Source organism: Scyliorhinus canicula, chromosome 29, assembly GCF_902713615.1.
Source record: "Scyliorhinus canicula chromosome 29, sScyCan1.1, whole genome shotgun sequence".
In the NCBI taxonomy this organism is placed as follows: Eukaryota; Metazoa; Chordata; class Chondrichthyes; order Carcharhiniformes; family Scyliorhinidae; genus Scyliorhinus; species Scyliorhinus canicula.
Genome location: NC_052174.1, coordinates 15,718,116 through 15,741,243, shown reverse-complemented (window position 1 = coordinate 15,741,243; position 23,128 = coordinate 15,718,116). Strand labels below are relative to the sequence as shown.

General features: G+C 54.4%; 3 protein-coding genes across 5 annotated transcripts; all 3 read left to right on the top strand.

Moving 5' to 3' along the window:
* Positions 1-41: 41 nt before the first annotated feature.
* On the top strand, positions 42-19,492 carry LOC119958338 (serrate RNA effector molecule homolog). The gene is made up of 11 exons (XM_038786778.1): positions 42-189; positions 312-532; positions 5,374-5,543; positions 6,978-7,144; positions 7,245-7,403; positions 9,556-9,688; positions 10,454-10,495; positions 11,420-11,610; positions 15,049-15,110; positions 18,234-18,312; positions 19,229-19,492. Exons 2-11 carry the CDS (start codon positions 516-518, stop codon positions 19,490-19,492), a joined length of 1,284 nt encoding a protein of 427 aa, XP_038642706.1. The 5' UTR covers positions 42-189; positions 312-515.
* LOC119958383 (aggrecan core protein-like) lies at positions 774-2,812 on the top strand. The gene is made up of 2 exons (XM_038786877.1): positions 774-2,474; positions 2,727-2,812. Exons 1-2 carry the CDS (start codon positions 1,460-1,462, stop codon positions 2,810-2,812), a joined length of 1,101 nt encoding a protein of 366 aa, XP_038642805.1. The 5' UTR covers positions 774-1,459.
* On the top strand, positions 2,922-5,255 carry LOC119958382 (aggrecan core protein-like). 3 transcript variants are annotated; one of them, XM_038786874.1, is made up of 2 exons: positions 2,922-4,705; positions 4,929-5,255. In XM_038786874.1, exons 1-2 carry the CDS (start codon positions 2,954-2,956, stop codon positions 5,094-5,096), a joined length of 1,920 nt encoding a protein of 639 aa, XP_038642802.1. In that variant the 5' UTR covers positions 2,922-2,953; the 3' UTR covers positions 5,097-5,255. The 3 variants fall into 3 exon arrangements, with proteins under 3 accessions (XP_038642802.1, XP_038642803.1, XP_038642804.1); XM_038786875.1 differs by having other exon boundaries at positions 2,922-4,746; XM_038786876.1 differs by having other exon boundaries at positions 2,922-4,985; positions 5,155-5,169.
* Positions 19,493-23,128: the final 3,636 nt, after the last annotated feature.

Below are 23,128 nucleotides of genomic sequence, written 5' to 3'. Positions count from 1 at the left end.
CATCCCCTCCCTCCTCCCTCTCTCTCTCTCTCTCTCTCTCTCTCTCTCTCTCCTCCCTCTCTCCCTCTCTCTGTCTCGGGTATTTTTGTTCCGTTTGTTAATCTGACCCAGGAAGACCGTGCGCTGGAGTGCACCATTGTAGCTCGCTCGCTCTGTGTGTGCGCCTCTCCACTGAAGTGGGAGGGGAAGGTATCGCTGTTTAACTAACCTCTTAACTTTTTGTCCTTTTGTTATCTGGAGTTTAAAGTCTTTTTTTTTTGGTTTGTATAATGTTAATTCTGACACCTTTCTTCCCCCCCTTCGAAAACAAGGTGCAAGAGAGCAAATCTGAAGGCAATGATGGCACGGTGCCGTTGGAAACCTTTGTGCTGAGAAGAGCTAGCTAGCCACACACTGCGCACAATGCAGTGTCTAGTAATCCCAAAGTGTTAGAGCTTAGTTAGTCAGGGGCAAAAAATCACTGGTAATGAAAAAAGTCTACAAAACGCTCGCTCGCACACTTGAGATTCTTCGAGATGACTTCGACACCTAAGTATTATTATTTTATCCGTACGTAAGCTGCCGAAACAAATAATTCTTGAAGTAAAAGGTTTTATATTTTAAAAAAAAACACAAATTAATTTGGTGATTTGTACAGTTTCTTTGGCTAGGGTTATTTTTTTTTTCTCTCTGTTAACTGACGTCCGTTGATTCTGTTAGAGATTTTTCAGAGGGGGGGGGGAGGGGGCGGGTGGGAGGGGGTTGAGCTTAAACAAGGCAGGTACTCCAGCGCCGTCACAGGCAAGGATCGTTGTTTTTTGAGACCCAGCAGGGTGCGGTGAATTGGAGGGGGTGGGGGAGGTTACCCGAGCTTAAATGGGCCAGGGTGAGGGCTGGGAGCGGCGGTGGACCATTCGGCCCCCTCCCGCCTGTTCTGTCCCTCGGTCCGACCGACCGCGGTTGGAAGCCGCGTTTCCTTCCCTCATCCTCTACAGCGTTGTCTCGATCTGCATGCTGGTTAGAATCCCCGCCACCCCCTCCCTTTCAGGCAGGAACGAGGGAGGAGGCTGTGACCTTAAACTGAGAGTCCAGGCGATCGCGGAGGAAGTGGGGAGGGGAACTTTTCAAACACCTGGAGAGTGTCAGAAATCTGAATCCTTTTTTTCCAACCCCCAAACAAAGTTTTTGGCAACGATGGAAACTTTGGAAATTGAAACTTTTCGTTCCTTGATTTGGGGATTGGGGTTACTGCGGGAGCTGAGGTGGGTAAAGGGGTCCAGTTGAATCCTAGCATGGGCTAGAAGGGCTGAATGGCCAGCCTCCTGTGTATCGTACTGCATGAGCAGCCCTGGAGTGGAGACTCCCAACTGCAGGTTGAGACATGGACATTGGAGTGATAACTGGGAATAGTTTGTGCAGCAACAGGAAGTGACTCCCTTCAGCACAGGGTGGGGGGGGGGGATTTAGCAGTGGGGTCTCCATGGCCACACTGGGCAGTGACGATGTCTCCATGGCCACACTGGGCAGTGACGATGTCTCCATGGCCACACTGGGCAGTGGGATCTCCATGGCCACACTGGGCAGTGGGGTCTCCATGGCCACACTGGGCAGTGTGGTCTCCATGGCCACACTGGGCAGTGGGGTCTCCATGGCCACACTGGGCAGTGGGGTCTCCATGGCCACACTGGGCAGTGGGGTCTCCATGGCCACACTGGGCAGTGGGGTCTCCATGGCCACACTGGGCAGTGTGATCTCCATGGCCACACTGGGCAGTGGGGTCTCCATGGCCACACTGGGCAGTGTGATCTCCATGGCCACACTGGGCAGTGGGGTCTCCATGGCCACACTGGGCAGTGGGGTCTCCATGGCCACACTGGGCAGTGGGGTCTCCATGGCCACACTGGGCAGTGTGGTCTCCATGGCCACACTGGGCAGTGACGATGTCTCCATGGCCACACTGGGCAGTGTGGTCTCCATGGCCACACTGGGCAGTGACGATGTCTCCATGGCCACACTGGGCAGTGACGATGTCTCCATGGCCACACTGGGCAGTGAGGTCTCCATGGCCACACTGGGCAGTGGGGTCTCCATGGCCACACTGGGCAGTGACGATGTCTCCATGGCCACACTGGGCAGTGACGATGTCTCCATGGCCACACTGGGCAGTGGGGTCTCCATGGCCACACTGGGCAGTGTGATCTCCATGGCCACACTGGGCAGTGGGGTCTCCATGGCCACACTGGGCAGTGTGATCTCCATGGCCACACTGGGCAGTGGGGTCTCCATGGCCACACTGGGCAGTGGGGTCTCCATGGCCACACTGGGCAGTGGGGTCTCCATGGCCACACTGGGCAGTGTGGTCTCCATGGCCACACTGGGCAGTGACGATGTCTCCATGGCCACACTGGGCAGTGTGGTCTCCATGGCCACACTGGGCAGTGACGATGTCTCCATGGCCACACTGGGCAGTGACGATGTCTCCATGGCCACACTGGGCAGTGAGGTCTCCATGGCCACACTGGGCAGTGGGGTCTCCATGGCCACACTGGGCAGTGACGATGTCTCCATGGCCACACTGGGCAGTGACGATGTCCCCGTGGCCACACTGGGCAGTGAGGTCTCCATGGCCACACTGGGCAGTGGGGTCTCCATGGCCACACTGGGCAGTGGGGTCTCCATGGCCACACTGGGCAGTGACGATGTCTCCATGGCCACACTGGGCAGTGGGGTCTCCATGGCCACACTAGGCAGTGACGATGTCTCCATGGCCACACTGGGCTGTCAGGATGTAGCTGTGGGGTCTCCATGGCCACACTGGGCAGTCAGGATGTAGCTGTGGGGTCTCCATGGCCACACTGGGCAGTGACGATGTCTCCATGGCCACACTGGGCAGTGGGGTCTCCATGGCCACACTGGGCAGTGACGATGTCTCCATGGCCACACTGGGCTGTCAGGATGTAGCTGTGGGGTCTCCATGGCCACACTGGGCAGTGGGGTCTCCATGGTCACACTGGGCAGTGACGATGTCTCCATGGCCACACTGGGCAGTGGGGTCTCCATGGCCACACTGGGCAGTGACGATGTCTCCATGGCCACACTGGGCAGTGACGATGTCTCCATGGCCACACTGGGCAGTGGGGTCTCCATGGCCACACTGGGCAGTGGGGTCTCCATGGCCACACTGGGCAGTGGGGTCACCATGGCCACACTGGGCAGTGGGGTCTCCATGGCCACACTGGGCAGTGACGATGTCCCCATGGCCACACTGGGCAGTGACGATGTCTCCATGGCCACACTGGGCAGTGGGGTCTCCATGGCCACACTGGGCAGTGACGATGTCTCCATGGCCACACTGGGCAGTGGGGTCTCCATGGCCACACTGGGCAGTGGGGTCTCCATGGCCACACTGGGCAGTGGGGTCTCCATGGCCACACTGGGCAGTGGGGTCTCCATGGCCACACTGGGCAGTGACGATGTCTCCATGGCCACACTGGGCAGTGGGGTCTCCATGGCCACACTGGGCAGTGGGGTCTCCATGGCCACACTGGGCAGTGGGGTCTCCATGGCCACACTGGGCAGTGGGGTCTCCATGGCCACACTGGGCAGTGGGGTCTCCATGGCCACACTGGGCAGTGGGGTCTCCATGGCCACACTGGGCAGTGGGGTCTCCATGGCCACACTGGGCAGTGTGATCTCCATGGCCACACTGGGCAGTGGGGTCTCCATGGCCACACTGGGCAGTGTGGTCTCCATGGCCACACTGGGCAGTGGGGTCTCCATGGCCACACTGGGCAGTGTGGTCTCCATGGCCACACTGGGCAGTGGGGTCTCCATGGCCACACTGGGCAGTGGGGTCTCCATGGCCACACTGGGCAGTGACGATGTCTCCATGGCCACACTGGGCAGTGGGGTCTCCATGGCCACACTGGGCAGTGTGGTCTCCATGGCCACACTGGGCAGTGACAATGTCTCCATGGCCGCACTGGGCAGTGACGATGTCTCCATGGCCACACTGGGCAGTGGGGTCTCCATGGCCACACTGGGCAGTGGGGTCTCCATGGCCACACTGGGCAGTGGGGTCTCCATGGCCACACTGGGCAGTGGGGTCTCCATGGCCACACTGGGCAGTGACGATGTCCCCGTGGCCACACTGGGCAGTGGGGTCTCCATGGCCACACTGGGCAGTGACGATGTCCCCGTGGCCACACTGGGCAGTGGGGTCTCCATGGTCACACTGGGCAGTGACAATGTCTCCATGGCCACACTGGGCAGTGTGATCTCTATGGCCACACTGGGCAGTGACGATGTCTCCATGGCCACACTGGGCAGTGACGATGTCCCCGTGGCCACACTGGGCAGTGTGATCTCTATGGCCACACTGGGCAGTGGGGTCTCCATGGCCACACTGGGCAGTGGGATCTCCATGGCCACACTGGGCAGTGGGGTCTCCATGGCCACACTGGGCAGTGACGATGTCTCCATGGCCACACTGGGCAGTGGGGTCTCCATGGCCACACTGGGCAGTGAGGTCTCCATGGCCACACTGGGCAGTGGGGTCTCCATGGCCACACTGGGCAGTGGGGTCTCCATGGCCACACTGGGCAGTGGGATCTCCATGGCCACACTGGGCAGTGGGGTCTCCATGGCCACACTGGGCAGTGACGATGTCTCCATGGCCACACTGGGCAGTGACGATGTCTCCATGGCCACACTGGGCAGTGACGATGTCTCCATGGCCACACTGGGCTGTCAGGATGTAGCTGTGGGGTCTCCATGGCCACACTGGGCAGTCAGGATGTAGCTGTGTGGTCTCCATGGCCACACTGGGCAGTGACGATGTCTCCATAGCCACACTGGGCAGTGACGATGTCTCCATGGCCACACTGGGCAGTGGGGTCTCCATGGCCACACTGGGCAGTGGGGTCTCCATGGCCACACTGGGCAGTGAGGTCTCCATGGCCACACTGGGCAGTGACGATGTCTCCATGGCCACACTGGGCAGTGGGGTCTCCATAGCCACACTGGGCAGTGACGATGTCTCCATGGCCACACTGGGCAGTGACGATGTCTCCATGGCCACACTGGGCTGTCAGGATGTAGCTGTGTGGTCTCCATAGCCACACTGGGCTGTCAGGATGTAGCTGTGGGGTCTCCATGGCCACACTGGGCAGTGAGGAGTTAGCAAGGGGATCATTTAATGCCATCGGTATCGGAGTCAATATTGAAAATCCTCAAATTGCTAGGCACTGGTTGAGTTGTTATCCTGCCTTGTTTAATCTCTATCCCCTCTGGACAATCCCTGCTTGCTGCATGTTTTCTTTCAATCTTACTGCAAGATTTCCCCGTGCTCCAGGTTCTGATTGGCACTGACTACCGTTTATTTCTCCATTGAAGGTTCCGCTCTAAGTATCACCCGGATGAGGCCGGGAAACGGAAGCAGGAGGCTGACTACGGACTCCGCACACGCCTCAGTGTGTACTGCTACCTGATGGAGCACAGCTGGTTCGATGGGCTGTCTCTCGACATTGATAAGGCCAATATCATCATGAAGGCTTTAGACGCTGGTAAATGTTGGTTGTACCTTGCTATATTTGTGTCGTCACCACCTTCCCAGTCAGTTCCACATTTAGCATAGCCTTCCAGCAAAAAGCTCTGTCACCAGAGGCAGCTGCACTGTCAGAGGGTCATTACTGAGGGAGTGCCGCACTGTCAGAGGGTCAGTACTGAGGGAGTGCCGCACTGTCAGAGGGTCAGTACTGAGGGAGTGCTGCACTGTCAGAGGGTCAGTACTGAGGGAGTGCCGCACTGTCAGAGGGTCAGTACTGAGGGAGTGCCGCACTGTCAGAGGGTCAGTACTGAGGGAGTGCCGCACTGTCAGAGGGTCAGTACTGAGGGAGTGCCGCACTGTCAGAGGGTCAGTACTGAGGGAGTGCCGCACTGTCAGAGGGTCAGTACTGAGGGAGTGCCGCACTGTCAGAGGGTCAGTACTGAGGGAGTGCTGCACTGTCAGAGTGTCAGTACTGAGGGAGTGCCGCACTGTCAGAGGGTCAGTACTGAGGGAGTGCCGCACTGTCAGAGGGTCAGTACTGAGGGAGTGCCGCACTGTCAGAGGGTCAGTACTGAGGGAGTGCCGCACTGTCAGAGGGTCAGTACTGAGGGAGTGCTGCACTGTCAGAGGGTCAGTACTGAGGGAGTGCTGCACTGTCAGAGGGTCAGTACTGAGGGAGTGCCGCACTGTCAGAGGGTCAGTACTGAGGGAGTGCCGCACTGTCAGAGGGTCAGTACTGAGGGAGTGCCGCACTGTCAGAGGGTCAGTACTGAGGGAGTGCCGCACTGTCAGAGGGTCAGTACTGAGGGAGTGCCGCACTGTCAGAGGGTCAGTACTGAGGGAGTGCCGCACTGTCAGAGGGTCAGTACTGAGGGAGTGCCGCACTGTCAGAGGGTCAGTACTGAGGGTGTGCCGCACTGTCAGAGGGTCAGTACTGAGGGAGTGCCGCACTGTCAGAGGGTCAGTACTGAGGGAGTGCCGCACTGGGTGTACAGTGCTGTACGCTGTGTGAGCCAGTCTGGGTGTACAGTGCTGTACGCTGTGTGAGCCAGTCTGGGTGTACAGTGCTGTACGCTGTGTGAGCCAGTCTGGGTGTACAGTGCTGTACGCTGTGTGAGCCAGTCTGGGTGTACAGTGCTGTACGCTGTGTGAGCCAGTCTGGGTGTACAGTGCTGTACGCTGTGTGAGCCAGTCTGGGTGTACAGTGCTGTACGCTGTGTGAGCCAGTCTGGGTGTACAGTGCTGTACGCTGTGTGAGCCAGTCTGGGTGTACAGTGCTGTACGCTGTGTGAGCCAGTCTGGGTGTACAGTGCTGTACGCTGTGAGCCAGTCTGGGGGCACAGTGCGATCCACACTGGTATCGGTTATAATCTGATCTCAGTCCATGTGACAACCCCCTGATTGCATCTGCTTTTAAAATAAACGTCTACTTGCTCCCTTTCCCTGCCAGCTGTTATAAAGATGGAGGGCGGAACAGAAAACGATGTGAAAATCCTGGAGCTGGAGGACGAGGAGGAAAAGGCGGAAAAATTGGAGCTTGTGAAGAAGGAAGAAGGACGGATCCCGGAGCCGGACAAGAAGACAGTGGAGAAGGACAAGGATGAAGACAACAAAAAGGTCACTGGCGTTCGGTTAGTCTTCTTGAAAGACGGCAAAGTAATTGCTCTAAAATATAACTCTGAGCTCACTGTGTAAACTAATCTCCTCCCTAAACCAGGTGGAAAACACTGAGCCGCCGGAGGAGGAAAAGAAGGAACAAGAAGAAGAGAAGAAGTCGAAGGAGTCGCCAGAGGAAGAGGAGAAGGGAGAGGAGGGCGAGGAGAAGGATGAGGTTGAACCGTGTGAACCAGCCAAAGAGAGCCCAGCGCCTGTGAAGGTGGGTGGTCCGATTACTGTTCGCAGTGATATGCTGGGGTGGGGTGTTCAGGCGAATGTCGGGGTGGGGGGGGGGGCTGCTTGGGAGCATGAGATCCTGGCTAGTTCCTGACGCCTGGGTCAGGACATTCTCGACTGCTCTCACTAACCGAGCAAAAAGTGTTTGATACGGGAGCATGTCTGCAGAGTGACGGTGTTTGATACGGGAACGTGTCTGCAGAGTGACAGTGTTTGATGCGGGAACGTGTCTGCAGAGTGACAGTGTTTGATACGGGAGCGTGTCTGCAGAGTGACGGTGTTTGATACGGGAGCCTGTCTGCAGAGTGACGGTGTTTGAAACGGGAGCGGGTCTGCAGAGTGACGGTGTTTGATACGGGAGCGTGTCTGCAGAGTGACGGTGTTTGAAACGGGAGCGGGTCTGCAGAGTGACGGTGTTTGATACGGGAACGTGTCTGCAGAGTGACGGTGTTTGATACGGGAGCCTGTCTGCAGAGTGACGGTGTTTGATACGGGAGCCTGTCTGCAGAGTGACGGTGTTTGATACGGGAGCCTGTCTGCAGAGTGACGGTGTTTGATACGGGAGCCTGTCTGCAGAGTGACGGTGTTTGATACGGGAGCCTGTCTGCAGAGTGACAGTGTTTGATACGGGAGCGTGTCTGCAGAGTGACGGTGTTTGATACGGGAACGTGTCTGCAGAGTGACGGTGTTTGATACGGGAGCGTGTCTGCAGAGTGACGGTGTTTGATACAGGAGCGTGTCTGCAGAGTGACGGTGTTTGATACGGGAACGTGTCTGCAGAGTGACGGTGTTTGATACGGGAACGTGTCTGCAGAGTGACGGTGTTTGATACGGGAGCGTGTCTGCAGAGTGACGGTGTTTGATACGGGAACATGTCTGCAGAGTGACGGTGTTTGATACGGGAGCGTGTCTGCAGAGTGACGGTGTTTGATACGGGAGCGTGTCTGCAGAGTGACGGTGTTTGATACGGGAGCGTGTCTGCAGAGTGACGGTGTTTGATACGGGAACGTGTCTGCAGAGTGACGGTGTTTGATACGGGAGCGTGTCTGCAGAGTGACGGTGTTTGATACGGGAGCGTGTCTGCAGAGTGACGGTGTTTGATACGGGAACGTGTCTGCAGAGTGACGGTGTTTGATACGGGAGCCTGTCTGCAGAGTGACGGCGTTTGATACGGGAGCGTGTCTGCAGAGTGACGGTGTTTGATACAGGAACGTGTCTGCAGAGTGACGGTGTTTGATACGGGAGCGTGTCTGCAGAGTGACGGTGTTTGATACGGGAGCGTGTCTGCAGAGTGATGGTGTTTGATACGGGAGCGTGTCTGCAGAGTGATGGTGTTTGATACGGGAACGTGTCTGCAGAGTGACGGTGTTTGATACGGGAGCCTGTCTGCAGAGTGACGGCGTTTGATACGGGAGCGTGTCTGCAGAGTGACGGTGTTTGATACAGGAACGTGTCTGCAGAGTGACGGTGTTTGATACGGGAGCCTGTCTGCAGAGTGACAGTGTTTGATACGGGAGCCTGTCTGCAGAGTGACGGTGTTTGATACGGGAACGTGTCTGCAGAGTGACGGTGTTTGATACGGGAGCCTGTCTGCAGAGTGACAGTGTTTGATACGGGAGCCTGTCTGCAGAGTGACGGTGTTTGATACGGGAACGTGTCTGCAGAGTGACGGTGTTTGATACGGGAACGTGTCTGCAGAGTGACGGTGTTTGATACGGGAACGTGTCTGCAGAGTGACGGTGTTTGATACGGGAACGTGTCTGCAGAGTGACGGTGTTTGATACGGGAGCCTGTCTGCAGAGTGACGGTGTTTGATACGGGAGAGGGTCTGCAGAGTGACGGTGTTTGATACGGGAGCCTGTCTGCAGAGTGACGGTGTTTGATACGGGAGCCTGTCTGCAGAGTGACGGTGTTTGATACGGGAGAGGGTCTGCAGAGTGATGGTGTTTGATACGGGAGCGTGTCTGCAGAGTGACAGTGTTTGATACAGGAACGTGTCTGCAGAGTGACAGTGTTTGATACGGGAGATGGTCTGCAGAGTGACGGTGTTTGATACGGGAGCGTGTCTGCAGAGTGACAGTGTTTGATACAGGAACGTGTCTGCAGAGTGACGGTGTTTCCCGTGTAATTTCCAGGTCGCTAAGAAGCGGAAGAGGAAAGACAGCGGCGATGATAGCTATGACGAGGATGATGCCACAGCCTCCGATTCGGAATCTGAGCCCGAAGCCCCCCCACCTGTTGTGGAAAAGGTGGAGGAAGAGGAAGCAGGTAGGGGAATGTTTTACTGATGCTGTGCGGTATGTCTGCTCTAAGGAGTAGAGAGAGTGAGAATCATCAAAACGTACCACACACACACACACACACACACACACACACACACACACACACACACACACACACTGTCCCTTCTTAGATACAAAGATGTGGAGATGCCGGCGTTGGACTGGGGTGGGCACAGTAAGAAGTCTTACAACACCAGGTTAAAGTCCAACAGGTTTGTTTCAAACACTAGCTTTCGGAGCGTAGCTCCTTCCTCAGGTGAATGCTCCGAAAGCTCGTGTTTGAAACAAACCTGTTGGACTTTAACCTGGTGTAAGACTTCTTACTAGATACAAAGACACAGTGGTTAGCACTGCTGCCTTGGGCAGCAAGGTGGCACAGTGGTTAGCTTTGCTGTCTGTGGCTCTGAGGGCCTGGGTTCAAATCCTGGGTCACTGTCTGTGTGGAGTTTGCACATTCCCCACGTGTCTGCGTGGGTTTCACCCCCACAACCCAAAAGATGTGCAGGGCAGGTGGATTGGCCATTGCTAATGTTGTCCAAAAGCCCTGTACATTCGCAAGGAGACACCCCTCCTCCTCTACTCAAATGCCCTCCCAGTGAAGGCCATTTACCTTCCCAACTGCGTGCTTGCTTTCAGTGATGGGTGTACTGGGACACACAGGTCCCTTTGTACATCAACATTTCCCAATCTCTCACCATTTAATTCATGCTGTTTTATTGATGGAATTGTTCTCCTCTTGATTTCCACGCAGAGAAACCAAAGGAAGACGAAGAGAAGACTACAAAAGAAGGAGGTGGGTCTCTCTTTAAGCAGCTGGAGCGGTCAGTCCTCGCTCCTTCATGGTATGTGTGTCAGAGCCATAGATGTTTACAGCTGGAAACAGGACCTTCCATGCCGCCCAGTTTCTGTCACTAAGCTAGCCCCACTTGCCCGCATTTGGCCCATATCCCTCTATACCCACCCTGCCCATGGTACTGCCTAACTGATTCTTAAAGGACAAAATTGTACCCGTCTCTCCCACTGCCTCTGGCAGCTCGTTGCAGATGCTCACCACCCTCTGTGTGAAGAAAGGAAATGAAATGAAATTTGCTTATTGTCACGAGTAGGCTTCAAATGAAGTTACTGTGAAAAGCCCCTAGTCGCCACATTCCGGCGCCTGTTCGGGGAGGCTGGTACGGGAATTGAACCGTGATTTAGCCCAGTGCTAAACCCCTTTCCCCTCTGGTCTCTTTTGTATCGCTCCCCTCTCACCTTAAACCTATGCCCTCTAGTTCTAGACTCCTCTACCTTCGGGAAAAGATGTTGACTATCTACCTTATCGATGCCCCTCATTATTTTATAGACCTCTATAAGGTCACCCCTAAGCCTCCTACCCTCCAGGGAAAAAGTCCCAGCCTCTCCTTATAACTCAGACCATCCTCGTAAATCCCTTCTGCACTCTTTCTAGTTTAACAATATCCTTCCTATAACAGGGTGGCCAGAACTGAACACAATATTCCATGTGTGGTCTGACCAATGTCTTGTACAACTTCAACAAGACGCCCCAACTCCTGTATTCAATATTCTGACCAATAAAACCCAGCATGCTGAATTCCTTCTTCACCACCCTGTCCACCTGGGGGGGGGAGGGGAGAGAGGGGGGTGGGTGGGGGGGGGGGGGGGGGGGGGGGGGGTGTCCAGCCTGTTGGGGGGACTAACACGTTCTGATCCTGTACAGATGAGCCAAAGCCAGAGAAGAAGGAAGAGGAGAAACAGAAGGAAAAACCCAAGGAGGAAAACAAAGACAAAGACAAGGAGAAGGAGAAGGAGGTTGAGGTCACGACACCCAAACCCCGGCCACTTCACAAAACCTGTTCGCTCTTCATGAGGAGCATCGCTCCAAACATCTCAAAGGCTGAAATCATATCGGTAAGTTTGGCATTGTCCCCATTCGCTGGATAAAGCTGATTGTGCAAAGCAGGCAACACAGGACAGGTACAGCACGGGGTTAGATACAGAGTAATGCTCCCTCTACACTGTCCCCATTAAACACTCCCAGGACAGGTACAGCACGGGGTTAGATACAGAGTAAAGCTCCCACTACACTGTCCCCATCAAACACTCCCAGGACAGGTACAGCACGGGGTTAGATACAGAGTAAAGCTCCCTCTACACTGTCCCCATCAAACACTCCCAGGACAGGTACAGCACGGGGTTAGATACAGAGTAAAGCTCCCTCTACACTGTCCCCATCAAACACTCCCAGGACAGGGACAGCACGGGGTTAGATACAGAGTAATGCTCCCTCTACACTGTCCCCATCAAACACTCCCAGGACAGGTACAGCACGGGGTTAGATACAGAGTAAAGCTCCCTCTACACTGTCCCCATCAAACACTCCCAGGACAGGTACAGCACGGGGTTAGATACAGAGTAAAGCTCCCTCTACACTGTCCCCATCAAACACTCCCAGGACAGGTACAGCACGGGGTTAGATACAGAGTAAAGCTCCCTCTACACTGTCCCCATCAAACACTCCCAGGACAGGTACAGCACAGGGTTAGATACAGAGTAAAGCTCCCTCTACACTGTCCCCATCAAACACTCCCAGGACAGGTACAGCACGGGGATAGATACAGAGTAAAGCTCCCTCTACACTGTCCCCATCAAACACTCCCAGGACAGGTACAGCACGGGGTTAGATACAGAGTAAAGCTCCCTCTACACTGTCCCCATCAAACACTCCCAGGACAGGTACAGCACGGGGTTAGATACAGAGTAAAGCTCCCTCTACACTGTCCCCATCAAACACTCCCAGGGCAGGTACAGCACGGGGTTAGATACAGAGTAAAGCTCCCTCTACACCATCCACATCAAACACTCCCAGGACAGGTACAGCACGGGGTTAGATACAGAGTAAAGCTCCCTCTACACTGTCCCCATCAAACACTCCCAGGACAGGTACAGCACGGGGTTAGATACAGAGTAAAGCTCCCTCTACACTGTCCCCATCAAACACTCCCAGGACAGGTACAGCACGGGGTTAGATACAGAGTAAAGTTCTCTCTACACTGTCCCCATCAAACACTCCCAGGACAGGTACAGCACGGGGTTAGATACAGAGTAAAGCTCCATCTACACTGTCCCCATCAAACACTCCCAGGACAGGTACAGCACGGGGTTAGATACAGAGTAAAGTTCTCTCTACACTGTCCCCATCAAACACTCCCAGGACAGGTACAGCACGGGGTTAGATACAGAGTGAAGCTCCCTCTACACTGTCCCCATCAAACACTCCCAGGACAGGTACAGCACGGGGTTAGATACAGAGTAAAGCTCCCTCTACACTGTCCCCATCAAACACTCCCAGGACAGGTACAGCACGGGGTTAGATACAGAGTAAAGCTCCCTCTACACTGTCCCCATCAAACACTCCCAGGACAGGTACAGCACGGGGTTAGATACAGAGTAAAGCTCCCTCTACACTGTCCCCATCAAACACTCCCAGGACAGGTACAGCACGGGGTTAGATACAGAGTAAAGCTCCCTCTACACTGTCCCCATCAAACACTCCCAGGACAGGTACAGCACGGGGTTAGATACAGAGTAAAGCTCCCTCTACACTGTCCCCATCAAACACTCCCAGGACAGGTACAGCACGGGATTAGATACAGAGTAAAGCTCCCTCTACACTGTCCCCATCAAACACTCCCAGGACAGGTACATCACGGGGTTAGATACAGAGTAAAGCTCCCTCTACACTGTCCCCATCAAACACTCCCAGGACAGGTACAGCACGGGGTTAGATACAGAGTAAAGCTCCCTCTACACTGTCCCCATCAAACACTCCCAGGACAGGTACAGCACGGGGTTAGATACAGAGTAAAGCTCCCTCTACACTGTCCCCATCAAACACTCCCAGGACAGGTACATCACGGGGTTAGATACAGAGTAAAGCTCCCTCTACACTGTCCCCATCAAACACTCCCAGGACAGGTACAGCACGGGGTTAGATACAGAGTAAAGCTCCCTCTACACTGTCCCCATCAAACACTCCCAGGACAGGTACAGCACGGGGTTAGATACAGAGTAAAGCTCCCTCTACACTGTCCCCATCAAACACTCCCAGGACAGGTACAGCACGGGGTTAGATACAGAGTAAAGCTCCCTCTACACTGTCCCCATCAAACACTCCCAGGACAGGTACAGCACGGGATTAGATACAGAGTAAAGCTCCCTCTACACTGTCCCCATCAAACACTCCCAGGACAGGTACATCACGGGGTTAGATACAGAGTAAAGCTCCCTCTACACTGTCCCCATCAAACACTCCCAGGACAGGTACAGCACGGGGTTAGATACAGAGTAAAGCTCCCTCTACACTGTCCCCATCAAACACTCCCAGGACAGGTACAGCACGGGTTAGATACAGAGTAAAGCTCCCTCTACACTGTCCCCATCAAACACTCCCAGGACAGGTACAGCACGGGGTTAGATACAGAGCCAAACATCTGTTGATAAAGCTAAGTAACCCAAAGGCTTTTCAAACCAAACTATCAACTTTGCCTGGCACCCTGACGAATTGTGGTCAGTCACACCAATGTCTGCCAGTTCACCCGCCTGCTCTGTAATCATAGACCATACAATGCAGAAGGAGCCCATTCGGCCCATCGAGTCTGCACCGACCCACTTAAGCCCTCACCTCCACCCTTTCCCAAAACCCCTCCTAACCTTTTTGGATACTAAGGGCAATTTTGGACACCAAGGGCAATTTATCACGGCCAATCCACCTAACCTGCACACGTCTTTGGACTTGTGGGAGGAAACCGGAGCACCCGGAGGAAACCCACGCAGACACGGGGAGGATGTGCAGACTCCGCACAGACAGTGACCCAAGCCGGGAATCGAACCTGGGACCCTGGAGCTGTGAAGCCACAGTGTTATCCACAATGCTACCGTGCTGCCCCAGTGTCTACCTGTTCATCCGCCTGTCTGCAATGGCTCTGCTAGTATTGTACTGTTGCCTAATTTACACCCTGTCACACGTCTCTGTTGAATTCCACCTGCCAGGTGTCTATCCTTTCGCTACTCTCTGCCGTCCTGAAGCCGAGAGCTCGCCTCGTCACTAACCATTCCTTTACCAAGTTTCAGCGCTAACCTCCTTTCGCTGCGTCTTGTCGCTGAATCCAGTTTATTCATGAATATTGAGGAAGGTAAATGGCCCTAAACCGGCCTCTGGGAAACACTATCTCGTCTGGAAAAATATCACGTTCCTTTCCTGTCTCTGAGATCGTTTGGTTTCCGATTGTGTGTCTGTCGAGGCCGTGGTTCAATACAAATAACTAACTTGGTTTTCTTTTTCTGCAGCTTTGTAAAAGGTTTCCTGGTTTCATGAGAGTGGCTCTATCCGACCCACAACCAGAGCGCAGGTAAATACAAAGCACAGTGTGTGCAATGTGACAAAGTCTGTGCAACTGGCATCTGTTTACTGACTTATCTGAGGCGCCCTTTCAATACTGACCCTCTGACAGTGCGGCTCCCTCAGTACTGACCCTCTGACAGTGCGGCTCCCTCAGTACTGACCCTCTGACAGTGCGGCTCCCTCAGTACTGACCCTCTGACAGTGCGGCACTCCCTCAGTACTGACCCTCTGACAGTGCGGCTCCCTCAGTACTGACCCTCTGACAGTGCGGCACTCCCTCAGTACTGACCCTCTGACAGTGCGGCACTCCCTCAGTACTGACCCTCTGACAGTGCGGCACTCCCTCAGTACTGACCCTCTGACAGTGCAGCACTCCCTCAGTACTGACCCTCTGACAGTGCGGCACTCCCTCAGTACTGACCCTCTGACAGTGCAGCACTCCCTCAGTACTGACCCTCTGACAGTGCGGCGTTCCCTCAGTACTGACCCTCTGACAGTGCGGCACTCCCTCAGTACTGACCCTCTGACAGTGCGGCACTCCCTCAGTACTGACCCTCTGACAGTGCAGCACTCCCTCAGTACTGACCCTCTGACAGTGCAGCACTCCCTCAGTACTGACCCTCTGACAGTGCGGCACTCCCTCAGTACTGATCCCTCTGACAGTGCGGCACTCCCTCAGTACTGACCCTCTGACAGTGCGGCACTCCTCAGTACTGACCCTCTGACAGTGCAGCACTCCCTCAGTACTGACCCTCTGACAGTGCGGCACTCCCTCAGTACTGACCCTCTGACAGGTGCGGCACTCCCTCAGTACTGACCCTCTGACAGTGCGGCACTCCCTCAGTACTGACCCTCTGACAGTGCGGACTCCCTCAGTACTGACCCTCTGACAGTGCAGCACTCCCTCAGTACTGACCCTCTGACAGTGCAGCACTCCCTCAGTACTGACCCTCTGACAGTGCGGCACTACCTCAGTACTGACCCTCTGACAGTGCGGCACTCCCTCAGTACTGACCCTCTGACAGTGCGGCACTCCCTCAGTACTGACCCTCTGACAGTGCGGCACTCCCTCAGTACTGACCCTCTGACAGTGCGGCACTCCCTCAGTACTGACCCTCTGACAGTGCGGCACTCCCTCAGTACTGACCCTCTGACAGTGCGGCACTCCCTCAGTACTGACCCTCTGACAGTGCGGCACTCCCTCAGTACTGACCCTCTGACAGTGCGGCACTCCCTCAGTACTGACCCTCTGACAGTGCGGCACTCCCTCAGTACTGACCCTCTGACAGTGCAGCACTCCCTCAGTACTGACCCTCTGACAGTGCGGCACTCCCTCAGTACTGACCCTCTGACAGTGCGGCACTCCCTCAGTACTGACCCTCTGACAGTGCGGCACTCCCTCAGTACTGACCCTCTGACAGTGCGGCACTCCCTCAGTACTGACCCTCTGACAGTGCGGCACTCCCTCAGTACTGACCCTCTGACAGTGCGGCACTCCCTCAGTACTGACCCTCTGACAGTGCAGCACTCCCTCAGTACTGACCCTCTGACAGTGCGGCACTCCCTCAGTACTGACCCTCTGACAGTGCGGCACTCCCTCAGTACTGACCCTCTGACAGTGCGGCACTCCCTCAGTACTGACCCTCTGACAGTGCGGCACTCCCTCAGTACTGACCCTCTGACAGTGCGGCACTCCCTCAGTACTGACCCTCTGACAGTACGGCACTCCCTCAGTACTGACCCTCTGACAGTGCGGCACTCCCTCAGTACTGACCCTCTGACAGTGCGGCACTCCCTCAGTACTGACCCTCTGACAGTGTGGCACTCCCTCAGTACTGACCCTCTGGCAGTGCGGCACTCCCTCAGTACTGACCCTCTGGCAGTGCGGCACTCCCTCAGTACTGACCCTCTGACAGTGCAGCACTCCCTCAGTACTGACCGTCTGCAGTGCGGCACTCCCTCAGTACTGACTCTCTGACAGTGCAGCACTCCCTCAGTACTGACCCTCTGACAGTGCGGCACTCCCTCAGTACTGACCCTGTGACAGTGCGGCACCCCCTCAGTACTGACCCTCTCACAGTGCGGCACTCCCTCAGTACTGACCCTGTGACAGTGCGGCACTCCCTCAGTACTGACCCTCTGACAGTGCGGCACTCCCTCAGTACTGACCCTCTGACAGTGCAGCATTCCCTCAGTACTGACCCTCTGACAGTGCGGCACTCCCTCAGTACTGCGCAGGAACGCTGTGCCCTGTCTTGGTGACAGCACTGCTCTAGATTGTAGAAGAGCAGATTAACCTGGTGTGATTTAAGCCTTGTACAATCGCAGCTCTCCCAGTGCACAGGACCAATTGGATGTGGTCGAGTTTAGACTGCAATTCCACCATTGTGCAGAGAGCTGTTCCTATTGTTATGGGCCAGGGTTTAGAGAACCCCAAAGTTCACCTGACCCACAACTTTCAATAGATTGAGGTATGGGGAGCACACGGCCCACTCTACAGATGTGGTACAGCAGAATGGGAGACGTTTTTTTAAAGCAAAACAATGTTTATTCTGTGTACCTTTTTAAAATGTACAGTGAACATCTCAGCAACCATCAATTCAAATACAACCCCCAAAGAATACAACACTAAGTAATCCTTAATAACTTCCCAAACAACATCCAGAAGACAAAAGGAACACCTTTTAACAGAAGCCCATCAGGTTTACATTCACTACTGAGAACATTTATCATTCGGAATTCACCAAATGATCAAGAGATAGTCTTTTGATGGCAGAGAGAACTGCACTACAACTGCCTTGGCTGGCTTCAGCTCCAACACTGAAAACAAAACCAAAAAGACACAGACACACCCAAGCTTTTCTCAAAGTGAAACTAAAAAGCAGAGGCAGAGCCCAGCTCCACCCACACTCTGACATCACTGCAGTAACATGAGCAGCCAAACGTTTCTTAAAGGGTCATTCTCATGACGCTACGACGTCTCGACCACTGTATTGAAGAGCGAGGCACTCGGGAGTTATGCGATTCTGCCTTCAGCGGGTCGCTGAATGACGGTGGGATCTGGTCGTTTACCATTGGGAGATATTGTTCATTAACTGTGTGAATGGTTTCATTTCCATCCCTCCATTAGATTTTATCGACGAGCGTGGGTTACCTTCGATCGCAGCGTCAACATCAAAGAAATCTGCTGGAATCTGCAGAATATCAGAGTAAGTCATTCCCCAGTGGGCAGGAATGTCCACTCCGTCCCATCAATTCTGCTTCAGGGTCGAGTTTAGACTGCAATTCCATCGTTGTGTAGAGAGCTGTTCCTATTGTTTGGGGTTTAATTTCCCTCTCTTCGATACAGTCGGGGTTACAACATTCCCGCCCCACCTGCACACGGATGACATTTCCGTGCTTCTGTTGTGGGCTCCCTCTCCGTTAATTCCCAGCGTCCCTCCTCCAACCTGCCTCTCTGAATGCCTCCCACGCTGAATGTCTCCCCACCTCGGGAGTCGCAATCCGAGGGAGGTCACAGGCCCGGCCTCCACAGTCGGAGGAGGCCAGGTTCAACTCGCTCCCAAAGACATGGGAAGCAGGAAATCGACCCTGCCCCTTGCTGACTGTCCCATAACCTTCTCCGGAGACGGCAAACGCACGTTCAAACATTCACTCCCTCCCCCACCGACGCACAGTGGCAGCCGTGTGTACCGTCTACAAGATGCACTGCAGCAACTCACCAAGGCTCCTTAGGCAGCACCTTCCAAACCCACGGCCTCTACCATCTAGAAGGACAAGGGCAGCAGATACCTGGGAACCCCACCACCTGGAGGTTCCCCTCCCAGTCACTCACCGCCCCGACTGGGAAATATATCGGCCGTTCCTTCACTGTCGCTGGGGCAATGTCGTTGAGCTCCCTCCCTAACAGCACAGTGGGTGTACCTACACCTCAAGGACTGCAGCGGCTCAAGAAGGCGGCTCACCCACCACCTTCTCGGGGCAATTAGGGATGGGCAATAAATGCAGGTCTAACCAGCGACGCCCCCATCCCGGGACACCAGCACTGGGCAGATGGGCCGAAGGGTGTGTTTCTGTGCTGATGTTGCACGACACACAGTGATGTGAATATTCCTTTCTGTGCAGCTGCGAGACTGCGAGCTGAGCCCTGTGGTGAACCGGGACCTGGCCAGGCGCGTCCGCAGTATCAACGGCATCACGCAGCACAAGCAGATCGTCCGCAACGACATCAAACTGGCGGCTAAACTCATCCACTCCCTGGATGACCGCTCACAGCTGTGGTCATCAGAAACTGTCAACGAGGAAGGCAGAGTTGAGGTGAGTGTGGGAAAACTAACGTCAGGAGGCCGTGTGCGATTCACAGGTTTGAGGGAGGCTCTCGAGCTGTAACATAAGACAGACCAACGCTCCGTCCTCCGTGTGAACTGTTATCAGCCAAAAGCAAGCAGCTGCCAGGGAAAGTTGGGAATTGAAGTTTTCGCCACGGTGATCCCTGCACTGGAGGTAGTATTGAGGAAGCAGGGGGGCTGCAGAAGGATTTGGACAGGCTGGGAAAGCGGGCAATGAAGTGGCAGATGCAATACAATGTGGAAAAGTGTGAGGTTATGCACTTTGAAAGGAGGAATGGAGGCATAGACTATTTTCTAAATGGGGAAATGCTCAGGAAATCAGGAGGACTTGGGAGTCCTTGTTGACGATTCTCTTAAGGTTAACGTGCAGGTTCAGTCGACAGTTAGGAAGGCAAACGCAATGTCAGCATTCACTTCGAGAGGGCTGGAATACAAGACCAGGGATTTACTTCTGAGGCTGTATAAGGCTCTGGTCAGACCCCATTTGGAGTATTGTGAGCAGTTTTGGGCCCCGTATCTAAGGAAGGATGTGCTGGGCCTTGGAAAGGGTCCAGAGGAGGTTCACAAGAATGATCCCTGGAATGAAGAGCTTGTCGTATGAGGAACGGTTGAGGACTCTGGGTCTGTACTCGTTGGAGTTTAGAAGGATGGTGGGGGATCTTATTGAAACTTGCAGGATACTGAGAGGCCTGGATAGCGTGGACATGGAGAGGATGTTTCCACTTGTAGGAAACACTAGAAGCAGAGGATTCACCATCTCAGACTAAAGGGACGATCCTTTAAAACAGAGATGAGGAGGAATTTCTTCAGCCAGAGGATGGTGAATCTGTGGAACTCTTTGCCGCAGAAGGCTGTGGCGGCCAAATCACTGAGTGTCTTTAAGACCGAGATAGATAGGTTCCTGATTAATAAGGGGATCAGGGGTTATGGGGAGAAGGCGGGAGAATGGGGATGAGAAAAATATCAGCCATGATTGAATGGTGGAGCGGACTCGATGGGCCGAGTGGCCTAATTCTGCTCCTGTCGTATGGTCTTATAGTCCCAAAAAGTTTCTGGATGAGATGTCTGAATTATTATGGGGCAGAAGGAGGCCATTCAGCCCATCGGGTCTGCGCTTGAACTCCAGATCAGCATTATGACCCAGTCCCGTTCCCCTGTGTTTCTCCACCCCCCCCCCCCTGCACATTGTTTTGATTCAAATACTCATCTGACGCCCTCTTGAAGGCCTCGGTCGAACCTGTCTCCACCACACCTGCAGGCTGCCCGTTAGAGACCCCCAACCACTCGCAGGGTGAGAGAGCCTTTCTCTCGTCACATTTGCTGCTTTTGCAAATCACTCCAAACCTCTGCCCTCTCAATCTGGATCCGTTTACGAGGGGGAACAGTTTCTCCCCCTCCACTTTGTCAAATGTCAACCTCCCTGTCAAATCTCCTCTCGGCCCCCATCTCTCCAAGGAGAACGATCCCGACCTCTCCAATCCATCCTCGTAACGGGAATCTCTCGTCCCCCGCAACCATTCTTGTAAAATCCTCCCGCACTTCCTCCGACGTGTTCACATCCTTCCTGTGGTGTGGCGTCCAGAACTGTACGCCATACTCCCTCTCCAGGCAAGGCACGATGGATTCTCCCTGTCTCTGCAGCCCGCAGTCGCCCACCCTGAGCTCTGCCCTCCTCCAGCTCTGGCCGTCTGGCTATAATCACCGCATCATTGGCGGCTGTCAAAGCTCTGGAATCCCTTCCCGGAACCTCTTCAGCCCTCTGTATCTCTCCCTATGGAAGCTGCCGAGCTCTCCGAATGGCACTTGTCAATACAGAATAATTCTTCCCTCGTCAAACCCGACCCAGACTCACTAGTGGAGTTGGTGTGTCGAGAGTATAACTCCGATCCGCGTGCAGCAGCGGGCACCGTATCACTGAATCACCGTCGGCCTGCCTCCCTCACTCAACGCCACCCAAAAAAAAACATTGATCACCTCCATGTGCTGCGGCAGGAAATCAGTGCGAAGTTCCTTGCTGACAGCGTTTGTTGAAACGGGTTCCTGCGGCCACGTACCACTGAATGTTTTTTCATGCCTGGGCCTATTGTCGACTCGTTAGTAATCTTCATTAGTGTCACAAGTAGGCTTACATTAACACTGCAGTGAAGTTACTGTGAAAATCCCCGAGTCGCCACATTCCGGCCCCTGTTCGGGTCACAGAGGGAGAATTCAGAATGTCCAATTCACCTAACAGCACGTCTTTCGGGACTTGTGGGAGGAAACCGGAGCACCCGGAGGAAACCCACGCAGACACGGGGAGGACGTGCAGACTCTGCACAGACAGTGACCCAGCGGGGAATCGAACCCGGGACCCTGGAGCTGTGAAGCAACAGTGCTAGACACTGTGCTATCGTGCGATTAGTCAAAACCTCAATATCGTGCAAAGAGAGAGATAGAAGGTGCGTTGATGGATGTGGTCCTTTACCATCTAGCTTCAAATCGTTACAGGAAGCTGCCATCTGAGTCATCTGGTGAACAATTTACCATCTGTGACTGGCGTTGGGTTTCCTTTCAAACAGACAGGAATGAGCAGGTTTAACGAGACTGGGGGGAGCGCCACTGGCTGGATACTCAGTCACCGTGTAGGGAGGGGGGACACAGGTCCGCGATCATTGGCAAGGACAAACGTATTGTTACTCGGCGAGCTCAGTCTGATCATGACTGTGCAGGCTGAAAGGGCGACAGGGGATGATTGAATAGGAACTGGTCAAAGGGGCAAAGCTGGGTAAACACTTGACAGGGCCCGGGAGAGAGGGCTGGCGGAGACGAGCCAATTGGATGGCTCTTTCAAAGGGGCTAGTCCAGGGAGGACGGGCTGAATAGACACTTTGTGCTGTGAGATTCAGCAAATTTTGTTTCAGAGTGTTTTTATTGAAGTTTTTCATTGAACAAATAACGTAACGAAATCGCAAGAATGCGAGGCAAGGAAAGAAAGTTATCTGCAGATATACAATCTCGAGACTCAACTTGTCGTTCCCGGCCCCGGGTCACTGTCCGTGTGGAGTTTGCACGTTCTCCCCGTGTCTGCGTGGGTTTCGCCCCCACAACCCAAAGATGAGCGGGGTAGGTGGATTGGCCACGCTAAATTGCTCCTTCATTGGGAAAGAAATGAATTGGGTGCTCTAAATTTATTCTTTTACAACTCCACTGGCACTGTAACCTCCTCCTCCTCGCATGCCAGCTCCCCTGTGCCCCTGTCGGAGTCAATCACTGATTCTTAAATCCCACTGTAACTGAAATAGATAAAGGTTTGAGAGGAGCCCAGTTCTAGCAGGATGTTTAACCCGTTCCACACCACGGCGCACAGATACCGAACCATCATCCGTTCACATATTGATACAGACAGGGCCAGCTGCGATGCATCCGGATTATGGCCAGTGCAGACGGCCGTTCCCAACGCACTAAACGAAACAGGGATGGAAAAGGGAGAACGTACCAGGATCAAAAGCAGTCAGGATAAAACCGAACCAAGATACAACCCTCGGTCCGTGTTCCTCTGTCTGTCTCCCACCATCGAGGGTGAGGAAGAGGGAAGGGCTGCTCGTTTGTGGAAGCGAACGTTTCAACCATAGGGAGAGCCAGGATCCATCACCCAGTCTGTGGGGGTGGGGGGTGGGGGGGGGGGGGGGGGGGGGGG